Source organism: Nesoenas mayeri (assembly GCF_963082525.1).
Source record: "Nesoenas mayeri genome assembly, chromosome: 1".
NCBI classification, from domain to species: Eukaryota; Metazoa; Chordata; class Aves; order Columbiformes; family Columbidae; genus Nesoenas; species Nesoenas mayeri.
In genome coordinates, this window is record NC_137541.1 from 205,686,024 (window position 1) to 205,701,241 (window position 15,218).

Sequence of the window (15,218 nt, forward strand, 5' to 3'; positions counted from 1 at the left end):
GGGGGGGGGAAGAGGGGGTTAACAATACATCTGCCAGGGTTTTATTGTCACCCCGCAATCTTAACCCTTGACAGTGCCATGTCCAATCTCAGTTTAAAAACCTCCAGGGATGGTGAGTCCAGCACCTCCCTGGGCAGCCATTCCAATGCCTGATGACTCTCTCCAGAAATAATTTCTTTCTAATATCCAGCCTAAATTTCCCCTGCCAGAGTTGAAGCCCATGGCCCCTTGTCCTATTGCTGACTGCCCGGGAGAAGAGATCAATCCCCACCTGGCTACAACTTCCCTTCAGGTAGTTCTAGAGAGTGATGAGGTCACCTCTAAGCCTCCTCTTCTCCAGACTAAACAACCCCAGCTCCCTCAGCCTCTCCCCATAGGTCTTGTGTTCAGGTCCCTTCCCCAGTCTTGTTGCTCTTCTCTGGACCCGCTCCAGCACTTCAATGTCTTTCCTGAACTGAGGGGCCCAGAACTGAACACAACACTCCAGGTTTGGCCTCACCAATGCAGAGTACAGGGGAAGGATCACTGCCCTTGTCCTGCTGACCACACTGTTTTTCATACAGGACAGTCCACTTCTATTAATCAGTATTTTGTTTTTTCTTACTGCTACTCTAATTAATTATTAAAGTATAAGTAGATTATTAGGTTTCCAGAGACTTAACAAAAAAATTCAGGTCCAGGTCAGTTTTGCTGAAAGATCTGCTAAACTTCACAATATGAATTCCCACACAAATGTCAGTGATGAAGGAAGAATTCTGATCTTTTAGTCTTGGAACATTTCATGGTTCTGACTCGAAACCAGGGTAAAGACTGAACGAAACCCATGGGTATCAGATCTGAAGAAGTGCTGTGCACTGAAATCATGTCGTTCCTCACAACTCTAGAAGAGGCTTTAGAACCTAGTTCTGACCATACTAATACCACTGTTGCTCGTATTTTTTTTTTTTTCTGCAAAGAAGGGCAGTTGTGAAATCATGACCAGACACTAGAGTGCTAAACAACAATATATAGTATGAAAATATAAGTTATTTAATAACATGATAAATCTGCTATTAAATTAAGAATAAATCGATGTCATAAAAATCTGCCTGTAATGTCACATCTGGATGAAACACCGGGGCAGAGTAACTCAGAGAGCGAGTGTACTTTCCATGGCACCTCACAGGGCATGACATTCGCAGTTTCTCCCTGCTGCAGAGCCTTCTTGTCGCAATAGCTCTCCATGGATGTGGCAATGCTCCGACTGCCAGTATAGAAAGGACAAAATCACTTTCAATGCTTGTACTGAAAGGGTAATTGCATTTTGAACCTGCAAACCACGTTAGAAACGTCATTGCTTCTGCCATGTTTCCTGCAGTCCTACTGAAAAGGTTTTTGACGCTGTTTAGTCTCAGTTAATCTGTTGTCAAGATGATTTCATATAGATATTTGTTTCTTTGTACCAAAATACTTGAAGAAACCATAAAATTTCTAACCTAAACTTCGATTCTGGTACAAGAATATTTTTTTGCAGTATTCTCAGCAACACGAATCTTGAGAGACAAACAAAATCTGACTGGCTGGTTACAAAGGGGAACAACCAAAAGGACTGAACTGTGGCTTTGTACCTTGAACCATCTGCGAGAAAGTGGCAGAAGACCGCTTGATGGCCATTAGGCTGGGATTCCATTATGTGATTGATAACCTATGATACTTATCTGTAGAAATTGTCTTATGGTCTCTGCAGAAAGGAGTAATTACAACAGTCAGTCACTGCAATCTATACCTGGTTTCTAAAAGGTCTCAAGGACATCAAGAAGAGAAAGCATGTCTGCAGAGATAGTGCTTTTTAAAAGGGAAATTACAGACCTTTTTGGCTTCCAGAAAGAAAGGAATATTGATCCTTCTTGGAAATGGAGAGAACACATATAATTAGCAGCATGCCAAGGTAAAAACTATTCCAACCTGGCATAACTAAAATCTAAGTAGTTAGAAATAAGAATAAAAAAAATTAAATAAATAAAAAAAAATCCTTGTATTCCATCAAGCAATCACCTCTGTCCTAATTTTTCACAAAGCTTTCAGCTTCTTCCCACTATGCCAGGACCCTTTTGAACATCTAGGAGAAAGATGTAGGAGCAGAAATAGCAACACGCTGTTGCCTCCTCTGTAAGCAGTGGTTTGTACAGCAGCAGGTATTGTGTGGTGCTAGCAGGTGTGTTGATAATTATAGCAGCACAATCTACTGGGTGAAGGAATGAGGTTGCCTGCAAGGTCAACTGAAAAGCTTAAGAAAAAGAAATAGAATTTATGGAAAGTGGCTGAACGTTTCATTATTACAGTTCCTATTTAGTGAGGAACATCTGGCAAATTCTTCACCAGACATCTCTGTTATTACTTTTCTTTTGTTTGCTATATTTGTACATGAAGCAATTAGAGTAAGTACTTGCAAGAGAAGTGTGACCAACAATCAGAGTCTTCACAAGAGAAGTTAGAGACATGGCAGAATGCAGATGTATACACACACACATATTTATGGACACATAGAGATGCACTTATCTCTGAAATGGTTTTTTTGCTTCATTTTCTCTGGATATGAGGCACATTCAGAGAGGGTCAAATCCCACCTGCTGAGGCTGGTGTGTGAGAAGGACAGAGACAGGGCAAGTGGTGCAAGCCCTACACTGGCACAACAGCCTGCTGGGACGTCCCTTGGACACGAGCTTCTCCTTTTGACCAGCACTACACAACCACCGCTCACAGCAAACTCGGCAAACGAGCCACGTCTAAACCAGGATCTATTTAACACAATGGCAATGAGGCCTGGGAGGACCTGGTCTTTCTGTTTCAGGACTTTGTTCCCTGTTACAAGCGTGAGGTGGCAGGGAATGGTCAAATGGAGTTTCTGAGGAGCTCCTTATGATCTCCAACTCTGGTAGGCAGTTCACCACATCCTCCCCAGGCTCATTGTAGAGTTAGTACAGTCATTTTCATTTTTAATAAGAAATAAAAGGATTAGCAAAGCCTACTAGTCTCACATAGCCTCATCAACTAACTTGGTGGAGTTCCCTTCTCATAGATGGACTTCCTTTGCAGTGAGACAGAAGATCCTCCTCATTTATCTTTATTGGAAGACATTTCTAATGGGAATTCTCACTGCCCTTTTCAGCAAGGTTATGTCCCCTTTCAACAATGTTCTCAGCTTTGGCCCAGTGCAGCAAATTGGGAGAGCCTGTTCTACAGAACGTCATTATAACTTTTCCAGATAAGATTTCATAGAATCATAGAATGGTTTGTGTTGGAAGGGTCATTAAAGATCATCCAGTTCCAAACCCTCTCTCATGGGCAGGGACACCTTCCACTAGACCAGGTTGCTCAAAGCCCTGTCCAACCTGGCCTTGAACACTTCCAGGGATGGGGCATCCACAGCTTCTCTGGGCAGCCTGTTCCAGGGCCTCACCACGCTCAGGGGAAGAATTTTTTCATTATATCTAACCTAACTCTCCCCTCTTTCAGTTTATATCCCTTATCTCTTGTCTTATCAATACAGGCCCTTGTAAAAGTCCCTCTATCTTTCTTGTAGGTCCCTGTTAGATACTGGAAGGCTGCTATAAGATCCCCCCAAGTCTTCTTTTCTCCAGGTTGAACAACCCAAGCTCTCAGGACCTCTCTTCACGGAGAGATATTTCAGGTAGAAAACTCTTTAATAAGGCCCAAGCAGTCTTATCTCTTTCTTTCATGTTGGCCACTATGCTAAGAGCCTCTGCTAGCTTGCACTGTGACAATGTAAATATTTACATTTCTATCTTTTGACTGTATTCTCAGAAGCTTTATTTAAATATGTTTTCTCCTCTGTGTTCACGGTCTAACTTAATGTCTTGTACTTTTCCAGTTCAGAACTGCACAAACTGATGGTGTCCTATTATAGCTGTTGACATGGAAACATCATAAGACACTGTTTGTTGGATAAGACTGCTTTTTCACATAGAACAGACACAGCTTAAATGCATGTTTTGCTGACTCACTTTCAACCATTTTAAGCCATGGTTTATCTTTATTTTCTCTTCCCCCCTCATGCCGACGGATCGTGTTCTTAGTCTCTGCTTTGAAATGAGGCTGTCTGAAACTGTGACTGTCTTGGTTATAGAAATCTCAAACAAATCCTATTCCCACACATGGCCAAGTTCTTCATCATCATCATCTTCTGGCTTGGAAATTATTCTGGTTGACGCTTTCCTGCCGAATGAGTCTCCGAATCAGAAAGTAGGCAGTCCCACTAGGGAACTGGAAAGCAGAACATAAGTGCAATGAAAAGCTATTAAAGCATCTCTTAAGAAAAGAAAAAGGTGTGCTGCTTCTTTAGAGCAGACATCACATGTCAAGCACATTACCTGTTCTGGGACATTATTTCAATAACTTATGAAACAGAACAATAAGAAAAATGGCCAGAAGTATGCACTACTTACTCCTACTGAAGCTGTTAATAGAAAAGCTGTTTCTGCAGGCATTAATAATTCAGCACTGAGGGCATGATTTCAGGTCTCAGCCAGTTATTTCATATCTAATAAGTTTTATTGATAATGTAAATATAAGATGAATTAGACAAGACTGGCTTTGATAAGAAGCTCCTTTATGTTCTATAGGCTGAGCTTGTTATCTGAGATTACTGTAGGCTGTGGTTTATTCACACAGGGCTCTGTCCTTTGAGGTGCTCATTATTGCGTATGTTAGCTCTTAATCTTTAACACAAAGTATTAAATGATTTGCAAGGCCACAACCAGATGGAAATACATTTGCTTTTTGTCCCTTTTCAGCACAACTGCAGAAACATCCCATGCTAAAAACCTTGCTGGGCTGTTGGTTCATGCTGCAGCTGACAACGCATCCGACCATGTCTCAGGAAAGAATCAGTTGGACTCATTTCATAGCAGGTACCTAAGACTTACAGATCTGATAAACATGAAGATGTGAAGGAGAAAGCTGGTGTCAGAAGCAGAAATGAGACTGTTTTGACTGATGTGTTTATGTGTTCAGTTTTCACTCTCCATTAACTGCTTCTTCTTTGTCTGTGAAATCTTATTAAAAATTGCAAACTAACCTCATTTTTCATTAACTGTTCATTAGTATCAACACGGCAAAAAAGTATCAGATGAATAAGAAACACAGAAAGCGTTATGAAAAATTGTAGTAGCTTGTGAGGTGGCTAATAGTTTCAACTGGCTATATATCAAATATATCGATTTTACCAGTCCTCGGATATAGATGAGGCATCTTGGTATATTTACAGCATCACATTTCAGGGTATTTTCTTTAGTACCAAAATGCCATCAAAGTATAAGCCTAGGGGCCTTTGAATTGTGAATACTGCAAGATTAATAATTCTCACATCCATCTTTCAGCTGAGAGTGACAACACTGCTGTGTGTCTCAGTTAAGGCACTTCAGCTAAGGATCTATGAAAACTTCATAGGCATAATACAAAAACAGTGTGAAAAGCTCACAGCTTCCACTGACATCAGTGAGAGGCCACCTCAAAAAAAACCCCAGGCCCTCTCCAGATATTCCTTGCTCTTCAATATTTAGCTGATTTTTTACATTTATCAGTTAGACAGCAATTAGTGTAGCAGCATGAGGAAGATGATACTTTTTGGAAATCCCCCCAAAAAAGATCCTCCAAGCATATAAAGAGTCTGACTTTCATAAGAAAACGTTGTATTTTTATTGCCAAAGAAAAGAGTTGGTCTCATTTTCCTTCCTCATTTTACAGATAATCACAGGCTTTGTGAGCCCGAGATTTTTGCTCTAAAAATGAATTTCAAAATAATAAATAATAACTACTGGATTTATTGCCCATTGTGTTAGGTGATTCTTGTATTACAGTATATCCCTCATCGTTCTCTGTTCCTCACTGTCTCTGATAATTAATAAAGACTTGAATGAATAGTTATTAGATTATACTGAACATCCACCTGGGGAAAAAGGTCTCTCAAGCACACAGAGTGACCCTCTTTGCTTTGAAAACCAAATATTTGCATTATTTCCTTAATTCTGAATCTGAGCAGCTCTAACTGAAGCCGGTGAGAACACTGGTGCCAGCAGAACCTGGAGAAGACTCTATACTCAGAAAAAGAACAGCTAAAAAGTAGCAACTGAATATTCAGAAAATCATACTTAACCAGGACACATGAAATGAGTAATGCCCTGAGCAGGTTTCAATTTTCAAGTCTGAAGTGGCATTTGAAGTGCAAAAGCCCATTTCACAAGTGCAAGCTGTGTCGGTACCTATCTGACCATTTCCAAACATGTCTGCTAAACACTATAATAAATCTGAGCTTTCTTTATTATACCATTTAGCACAGATTTTCTGAATGCATGTTTTCCTTTTGTGCTATATTTTGGACCATTCAATTGACTAGGAATAATCAGAGGTAATCAAACAAACTGTACTAAAATTCCATTTTCCTCCACTTACTGTTGAAAGAATTCAAATAGTTTCTATCATGCCATTAAAGTACAGGCACAGTAATGTACACTCTAGCTATTTCCCCATCAAAACCAGACAGTAATGCCCAGGTGCCAAGCTCACTCACATTCCCCCTCCAGAAACCTAGATTGACCTACAGTGCTTTGAAGCTTGAAAGGAATGATCCCGCAGCTTGAGTCATAAACTCATCCAGCCTGATGATCATGCACTGAATATGTGCGGACCCTCAATAGTGCTAACAAAAGTGGCAAATTAATTTAGAAGGAATCCTGGGGAATAAGAATACGGGGGAAAAAAAACCATCTATTTAAATAGGACTGGCAGTCTTTCAAAGCTACATCGCAATGTCTTACGGAAACACATATTCACAGTAGAGACGACAGCCAGAGAGCCTGATTTACAGCTTCTCCGAGATATGTGTATGCACACTCTGTGTGTGCGTGTGAGCAACAGAGAAAGACATTCTGTGGGATTCAGGTCACACAACTTTAAGTGTCTCCAACATAGATGTTTACATCTCAGCTAATCACCTGAGGCTCCTTCCACTCAACTGTGAGAAATAGACATTTTTAGGGCACAGTTCGCCTGAGCAATTTCAGATGTCTACTTCTGGATGAGATGAATTGTACTCTGGAAGTGCCAAGTGCGCTCCACTGACTCGAGAGAAATACTAAGCAACTAGCTTAAGTGAAGATGTTTGCAATGTACATGTGGATATAGTGTATATTTAACACCAACATATATCTATTTGGATTTATCTATATGCATGTATATATAAATTCCCTCTCCTTGCAAGGAGTATTTAGATATGACCATTTCATACCTTTTCTCTCTGGTTCCCTCAGTACCTCCTTCTGAAAAATCCTGATCTTTATCACATTTCTCCTTCCAGATCTACATAGAGGTTTCCATCACCTGGTCTGATGTTCTCACTTGTTCAGATTTCACTACCAGGATGTCTCCAAGAGCTGCATTTCTCATGTGGATTGCAGACTGCATTGCAACCTGCTGTGCAGCTCTCCCAGGAGAATTATGCCCATGGAGCCTTGACTTGATGTTCACTGGCCTACAGGGACTCACTGCCTCAGAATAGACAGAGAGACTGAATGGTGGCTGTAAGACACTACATAAAATCAGTCCCTGATGCCAGATTCAGCCTTCACAAACTACCTCAGCCAAACTTCAGCCGTAACCCAGCAAAGTTCCCTAGTGCGAATTTCAGCGATTTGTTGAAAATCAAAGTCTCTCTAACTGATATGACATCATGCTGATTTCTAAGAAATTTAGGAAAAGTGTAAAGAGGTATCTAACGCCTAATGGAGAACTCATTGTGCTGGAAATCAGAGTAAACAACCCAAAGTACCTCAACCTTGACTTCCTCTCATCTGCTGCCAAATTGCGATGGCAAATCTTCAAATTCTGTTGCTTGTGGTTCGAAAGAAAATGAACTAGAGCACACTCATTTTTAACACACAAGGCTTTATGTTCATACAGCACCTATCAAAGCTGTGAAATGCTTGGCACTTATTCCAGCTAGAAGACAAAAATACAGTGGACTAAGAGGTACCTGTTTGCACTGTGCACAGTTTTTACAATCTGTGAGACACAGGATGGAACATAAAGACTGATCTTAAACTTCCTCATCTTACTGGGATGAGGATCTGCCCCTGCTTGCACTTCCCACTGTAATGTTCCCCCTGGGCAGCTGGAGGAGACACAGCTGCAGAACCACTTCTGAAATCACAGCTGGATCCAGCCCTGTCCCAGCTCTGGTTTCCCACCTTTATAACTAACTGTATGATTCACATTGTGCTGATATATTTGAAAGTTGAAATATCTGCATTTCAGTAAGCTCAACCAGTCCCCTTTATCCAGGGCAACAAGTAGCCATGGTTATGTGCAGTGATTTTTGTTCACCAATGGTATCGAACAGATTTTAAACAATGAAGTGGCAATGAAAGAGCTGGGTGTGTGTGTAAAGCTTTTGAGTTATTCCCACAGAGTGATGCACTTCCACAGTGCCTGTTTGTGGCTTTGGACGACTGGAAGTTTTAATTATAGATATTATTTCAGAAGCTGTCTGGTTTGAATAAAGATTAAAAGGTGCCGTGGCTGTTTATTCCAAGCTTATCTAATTATTTTTCAACTGTAAATCAACAGCAGACTGTAAGAAGGCAGTAATTGGATGCCAGATCATTCCTTGAAATCCTTTTATTTGTACTTCTAGTAGCAATTACTGACGTATCTACTTCTACCCTCAGAAATATAGCACAAGTGCCTTAAGCTCAGGAGAAATATAGTAAAATAACAGGAAAAAGTCCTTTGCCCTGCTTAAGCTCCCAGCTTCCTCCAAACTTGGCGATTTTATAGTTTCAATGGCTGTTTGCATTCACCAAACTTTGTAAAGGACTGTACTTAGCTCTTCAAATGGCTGTCATGTTCCCTAGTCTGTGGGTTAAATAACATGATCTGGCACTTCCCAAGAGTATTGATGGTCACCTCATGTTGACTGAAAAATTTGACTGGGGATATGAACCTAGAAGGACAAAGCAAAGCACGTACCTATTTCAATGCAACCAAATACATAATCTTACAGGAGCAGATTTTAAAACCTTGAGCCAAAAGACAAAAAGGAAGATAAGAATTTGCATAAGAAATGCTGAAAATCCCCTGTGTATGTATATAGCACATTATTTAGCTGATGATGGGTTTGTTTTCTTTCCTCATTAATCATGAGCTGATGGCTGAATTCCAATTAATTAAAAAGGATAATAGAAGAATTTTTTTTCAGCCTCTCACTTCAGTTATTTAATTCAAATTAAGTTAATTCACCTTCATCAACAAATGAATAATGGATAATAAAATTTATTATATTTCACATCCATTCTCTCACTTTCTGCTCTTCTTTCTCTATTTCTTTTTTCTCATTGGAGAGATTTAGTGACAAAGAGAATGTGGACTCCCAAAAGTGTTAATAGCATTTCCTACTGCTCTGTCCTCCCCTGAAGACTTATAATACTTTCTTTGCCTTTAATGTCGTGGACTTTCTGATAACACAGTATCACAGTATCACAGTATGTTTGGGATTGAAGGGACCTCAAAAGATCATCTAGTCCAATCCCCCTGCTGGAGCAGGAACGCCTGGGTGAGGTCGCACAGGAACATGTCCAGGCGGGTTTTCAACGTCTCCAGAGAAGGAGACTCCACAACCCCCCTGGGCAGCCTGTTCCAGTGTCTGTCACCTTCACTGAGAAGAAGTTTCTTCTCAAATTTAAGTGGAACCTCTTGTGTTCCAGCTTGATCCCATTACCCCTTGTCCTATCATTGGTTGCCACTGAGAAGAGCCTGGCTCCATCCTTGTGGCACAGGAGAACCTCTCTTGATCTACTAACCACCCCCCTTCTAATACACCCCAGGATGCCATTGGCCTTCCTGGCCACAAGGGCCCAGTGCTGGCTCATGGTCATCCTGCTGTCCACCAGGACCCCTAGGTCTCTTTCCCCTACACTGCTCTCTAATATGTAATTTCCCAACCTATACTGGAACCTGGGGTTGTTCCTGCCCAGATGCAGGACTCTACACTTTTCCTTGTTAAATTTCATTAGGTTATTCCCCGCCCAACTCTCCAGCCTGTCCAGCTCTCTGGATGGCAGCACAGCCTTCTGGCGTGTCAGCCACTCCTCCCAGCTTAGTGTCATCAGCAAACTTGCTGATAGTACACTCAATTCCCTCGTCCAAATCTTTAATGAATATATTGAATAATACTGGCCCCAGTACTGACCCCTGAGGCACTCCGCTAGATACTGGCCTCCAACTAGACTCCGCACCATTGACTACCACTCTCTGGCTTCTCTCCTTAAGCCAGTTTGCAACCCACCTCACTACTCTATTGTCTAGACCAAACAGAGATAACATCTCAAACAGAGATATAGGGTTCATAAAACAAAAGGAACAGGTAATACTCAAGAAAAAAAATAATCAGGAAATTCCTGAGGACTATTCATTGAAAGGTCTAAAGACAGACTGGAGTAAAGAAAAAAAATAATGAAAAGAAGAAACATCAGTTTATGCACAGATAAAAGATCATGTCAAAGAGCTACATAATTTCTTCTGAAAAACTGATTTTTGACTGCTTTCCTGTGGCATATACACTGCTTAGGTGTGTGTTTTAATTGCTTTCAGCCAACTATTTTTAGTCCTACATTTAACACATTATTCCCATATTATATTTTACCTCACTTCATTCAGTAGAACTTCTTTTATATATCTCAATTGAAAATGCTATGCTATTTTAGTAAGGGCTGGATGGGAAAATCAGAGACTGCAAGGTAAAGAAAACTCTGGGTCCAATGAATCCCACATCCACCGGAAAATCTGCTTACAGAGCTTTGCTTTTTTCACCTTCTTTTCTGTTGGCATTTCTATGAGCAGAAAATGACACTTATATTCTATTCTTGTGAACTAGGTGGACCTTATTTTGATTTCCTTGCACTGGCTAGAACACAGTTATTTACTTTGATTAAGCTTTCTGGCTACAAATTAGCTATGCTTGTATTCAGTGAAGAACAGCAAAATCACTACAGCCCAAAGAATGCAAAACAGCAAACTTGAATCATAAACTTGGCAATACAGCTACAGATTTGCAACATTTGTAATTTGCCTCTGATTCTCTTGCACATGCTGACCAAAATAATCCATTGAAACAGAAATGTCCTGGGTTGTAAGAAAAAAAATGAACAACTAAATCCCAGACATTTTACATGAGTCCGTGGCTATAAAGAGTTTATCCATAAAGTGAAAATTTCAGTCTGTGAAAACAAGCATATTTCTGAACCCACATTTATTTTTTCCTTAGTGCCTAATGTAAACATAACCTACCTTTGTAATTAGTGAATATGATTTGAAGTAACAGTGCCTAGCACAAAGCTGCAGGCTCTACTGTACCACAAATACATTATAATAATATGTAAAATGCAGACCCTCTCAAACAGACTTCTGAGGGTTGGACATAGCCAGTTGTGTGGGTTTGACTGCAAAAAGCTTATGCTAATAAAAGTGACCGAGGCTTTTGAGGTTTCTCTGCTTGAGAGGTTTGGGGCATTTTTTGGAACAACGCTAGAATAAAAGAACAGTTTTTGCATTTGTGGTTTGGGAAGTGATATTTAGATATGCAGCTGAGACATCAAAGATTACTGCAGTGAAGCACCAGGGCATGTCAGCTTAGTGAGACACACCACATCCAGAATTCATGAACCAGCAGAAAACCAGGCTCATTGGCACACACAGAGTGATACCGTATGGAAGAACAAGGCTGGTGCAGATGCAGCACAGATTTATCAGCTTGGCTCAGTGTACGAGAGAATAAACCTCAGTTCTCAGCAGGGCTTACCAGGTTGATGCTGACACTGGGGTAATTGAGTTTTGCTGCAGCTCAAACCAGTAAGCTGCTCTGGACCCTTTGTTAGACCTTGGTGCACACACCTGAACTGAATTGTGGTTGCTGGCTTGGACTTCTTGCACCATTGTTCCCCACATTTTGGGTTCCTGGCAAAGCTTGGGTCTGTCTCTACGTGTCCAGTGGTTGCAGCTTTTCACAAAATACAATTTCAGGGAGCTGATCCAAGCTCTTGACAATAAAGTCGCTCTGTGTTTGGTCTGGAAAAAAACTACTGTAGGTAGAATAGGCCCAGAAGTAAACACAGAGCCAGGGAGGTCAGAGAAGGTTAGATATTCATCAGCAGCCATGACATTTCCAATCTGACCTTGCCCAATAACAAGGTCACTAGTAACAGTGATCCATACCCTTTCAGTCCTGGCTCTTTCTGGCAGCAGTACCAATTAGTGCTTCTTATGGTTGCTGCCCACTAAAATAAGACCATCCATGCTAACATTTAAGTTTTTCCTTTCTTCCTTTCTCCTGCCTTACCCCTTCATGCTGAGGGCGTAATGACAAAATGTAGAATTTAGCCTTAATTGGATCTCTGCAGTGTTATCACCTGAATTAGCTCCCCCATGAATAATTATCACCGCCTGGAGGCTGAAAAATTGCTTCCCTCTACTTCATGATTGTCAAGAATTTCAAATTATACGCTGAGCATGGGGGACAAAAAATGAAAATGAAAAGCCTAGAGAAGCATAATTAAGATTATCGAAATATTTGGCATGGAATCCCAAAGGGAGTGAGTGACAGCAAGAACTTTGCTAGAGGCAACTGGGCAATACTCAGTCTTTCTGCCAGCAATGACTATGGCAATAGACTTGTACACTCAAAGCAGAACTATAACCACTGCTACTGCCTGGCTCACAGCTGGAAAGTTACTATCTTATTCACTACCCCATTTAAGCTAAGTACATCAGCTTGTTTAGCATCTCATCTGCATATTTGATCTTGCTAGGTGGATGGTAAATTCTTTGTAGCATAGACTGATAGCAGGGTAAACATATGCACGGGAAGAGCAGCAGATTTTCATGCATTTAGAATAGCACATAATAGTCGTTGTTTTGTAAGAACAAGGTCTTGGGGAAAAGGTTCACTTTATGAGATCAGTCATTCCATGTCTAGGCAAGACCTTGCACAAAAATGCAATGCGTTACTACATCATGATATCCATTTCAGACACCAAAAGAGCTGATAACCAGTAAGAAATCTTCATATCACAAAACCAAATCACTATGAAAGTATAATGGTCTTTGACAATGGTTTGAAACGATCAGATTAAGGAATAGGTCATTATCCGATTTTCACATTAATGGTGCTGTGCTATAAGAATGATGCATTCCTCAGTTCAAATCGATGCAGTTTCTCAAACTTCTTTCCCACCTTGCTGAACCCACAACACACAAATCAGGCATAGACAAGGTAGCTGCTGACATATTGCTGACATATTCCCAGGAGAAAGTTCTCCCTGCTTACCTGACATACAGTGACCTCTTCTGATTAGTCCTCAGGGATCCAGACCCAGAACTCATGCTGTGATTCATCATCTGCTCACGCAGGTCATGGATTTTTGCCTCAAACCGAGCGTACTCTAAGGAGATAAAAAAGCAGAGAATAAAGATATTTTAGTTTTCTTGACCTATATAATCTTTAGGGCTGCCAAATGTAAATTAATATTGAATTAATGAGTGTAAGGCATGTCCTGAAAACCGAGGTCTAATAGAACCTTTCATTAATATACAAATAATAATAATTGATATACCAATAATCACCAAATACATGAAGTTTAGGGGCAAGTACCAGATTTTGTACCTGGGACACATCAATCCTGGCTGTATATACAGACTTTGGGACAAAATCCTGGAAAGGAGCTCTGCAGAGAGAGATCTGGGGGTTTTGGTCAATGGCAAGTTGAACATGAGCCAACAGTGTCCCTGGCAGCCAAGAGGGACCCGTGTCCTGGTGCATCCAGCACAGCATGGTCAGCCGGGCAGGGAGGGGATTGTCCCGCTCTGCTCTGCACTGGGGCGGCCTCACCTGGAGCACTGTGTGCAGGGCTGGGTGACACAGGATACAAAGGATATTAAGGTACTGGAGAGTGTCCAGAAGAGGCTACGAAGCTGGTGAAGAGTTTGGAGATGAAGCCGTATGAGGAGCAGCTAAAGGCACTTGGTTTGTTCAGTCTGGAGGAGACTGAGGGGAGAGCTCATGGCGGCCACAGCTTCCTCACAAGGGGAGGAGGAGGGGCAGGGCTGAGCTCTTCTCTCTGGTGACCAGTGACAGAACCCGAGGGAATGGCAGGAAGATGTGCCAGGGGAGGTTCAGGTTGGACATGAGGAAAAAGTTCTTCACCCAGAGGGTGCTGGACACTGGAACAGGCTCCCCAGGGAGGTGTCACGGCCCCCAGCCTGACGGTGTTCAAGAAGAGACTGGACAACGTCCTCAGACACACGGTGTGAACTGTGGGGTGTCCTGTGCAGGGACAGGAGTTGGACTCGATGATCCTGGTGGGTCCCTTCCAATTCAGGACATTCCATGATTCTAATATATTAGCTTACGTAAATTAGTGACCTCTTTATTGTGGTACCTGAACATTTTAGCACTGACTGTGTGAAAAGTCAGATAGCTAGACCTTCTCTTCTGCAGTTTCAGGAAAGGGAAGGAGGTTTAAGGTGTGTTACTAAATATCTTACAATTTGCAAAAAGGATTTTGAAAGCAGTTTTCTACTATATCATTCATCTTTCCCTTGTTAGGGGCAGTGGGATGATGGACTGAAGTTATTATACTAATGAGTTAAGCATATAGTGTAAAATCCCATCAAACTGCAGGAATCATAGAATCATTCTGGTTGGAAGACCTAACCCTAGCACTAATCCATGTCCCTAAGAACCTAATGTATATGTCTTTTAAACCCCGCCAGGGATGGTGACTCAACCACTTCCCTGGGCAGCCTGTTCCAATGCCTGACAACCCTTTCTGTGAAGAAATTTTTCCTAATATCCAATTTGAACCTTCACTGGTAGAACTTGAGGCCATTTTCTCTCATCCTAAAGGAGATACACCAAAGTCTAATTATCCCTGAAGCAGCTGTGAAATTGTTGTATGAGCAATAAACCACCTTATTTGACCAGCCCGCTGGGGACGGGGCTCTGTTTCTTTTAAGTAGGTGGAGTCATCGCTGGGTCTTGGGCTGGGTGATCCCAGGAACTCCAGACCTGTTTAGTTGCACAAAAATGGTATAAAACCACCTCTCACACCTTGTTCTCTGCTATAGCTGGAGGCTTTGTAAAATGTGGTGACAAGCTGATCAGCAACATG

At 41.4% G+C, this 15,218-nt stretch overlaps 1 protein-coding gene across 8 annotated transcripts in view; it reads right to left on the reverse strand.

Annotated features, from left to right (window-relative positions):
* The window catches only part of DLG2 (discs large MAGUK scaffold protein 2), a gene marked incomplete at both ends in the record, with an annotated part of 882,996 nt that overhangs the window by 78,740 nt on the left and 789,038 nt on the right, over positions 1 to 15,218 (reverse strand). For 6 of the 8 annotated variants that reach the window (XM_080346627.1, XM_080346631.1, XM_080346630.1 and 3 more), the window contains one exon: positions 13,376 to 13,490. In XM_080346627.1, the coding sequence (XP_080202753.1) occupies positions 13,376 to 13,490 (115 nt within the window). Of the gene's footprint in view, positions 1 to 13,375; positions 13,491 to 15,218 lie in introns of those variants that run through there. The other 2 variants (XM_080346634.1, XM_080346633.1) reach the window with 1 other exon arrangement.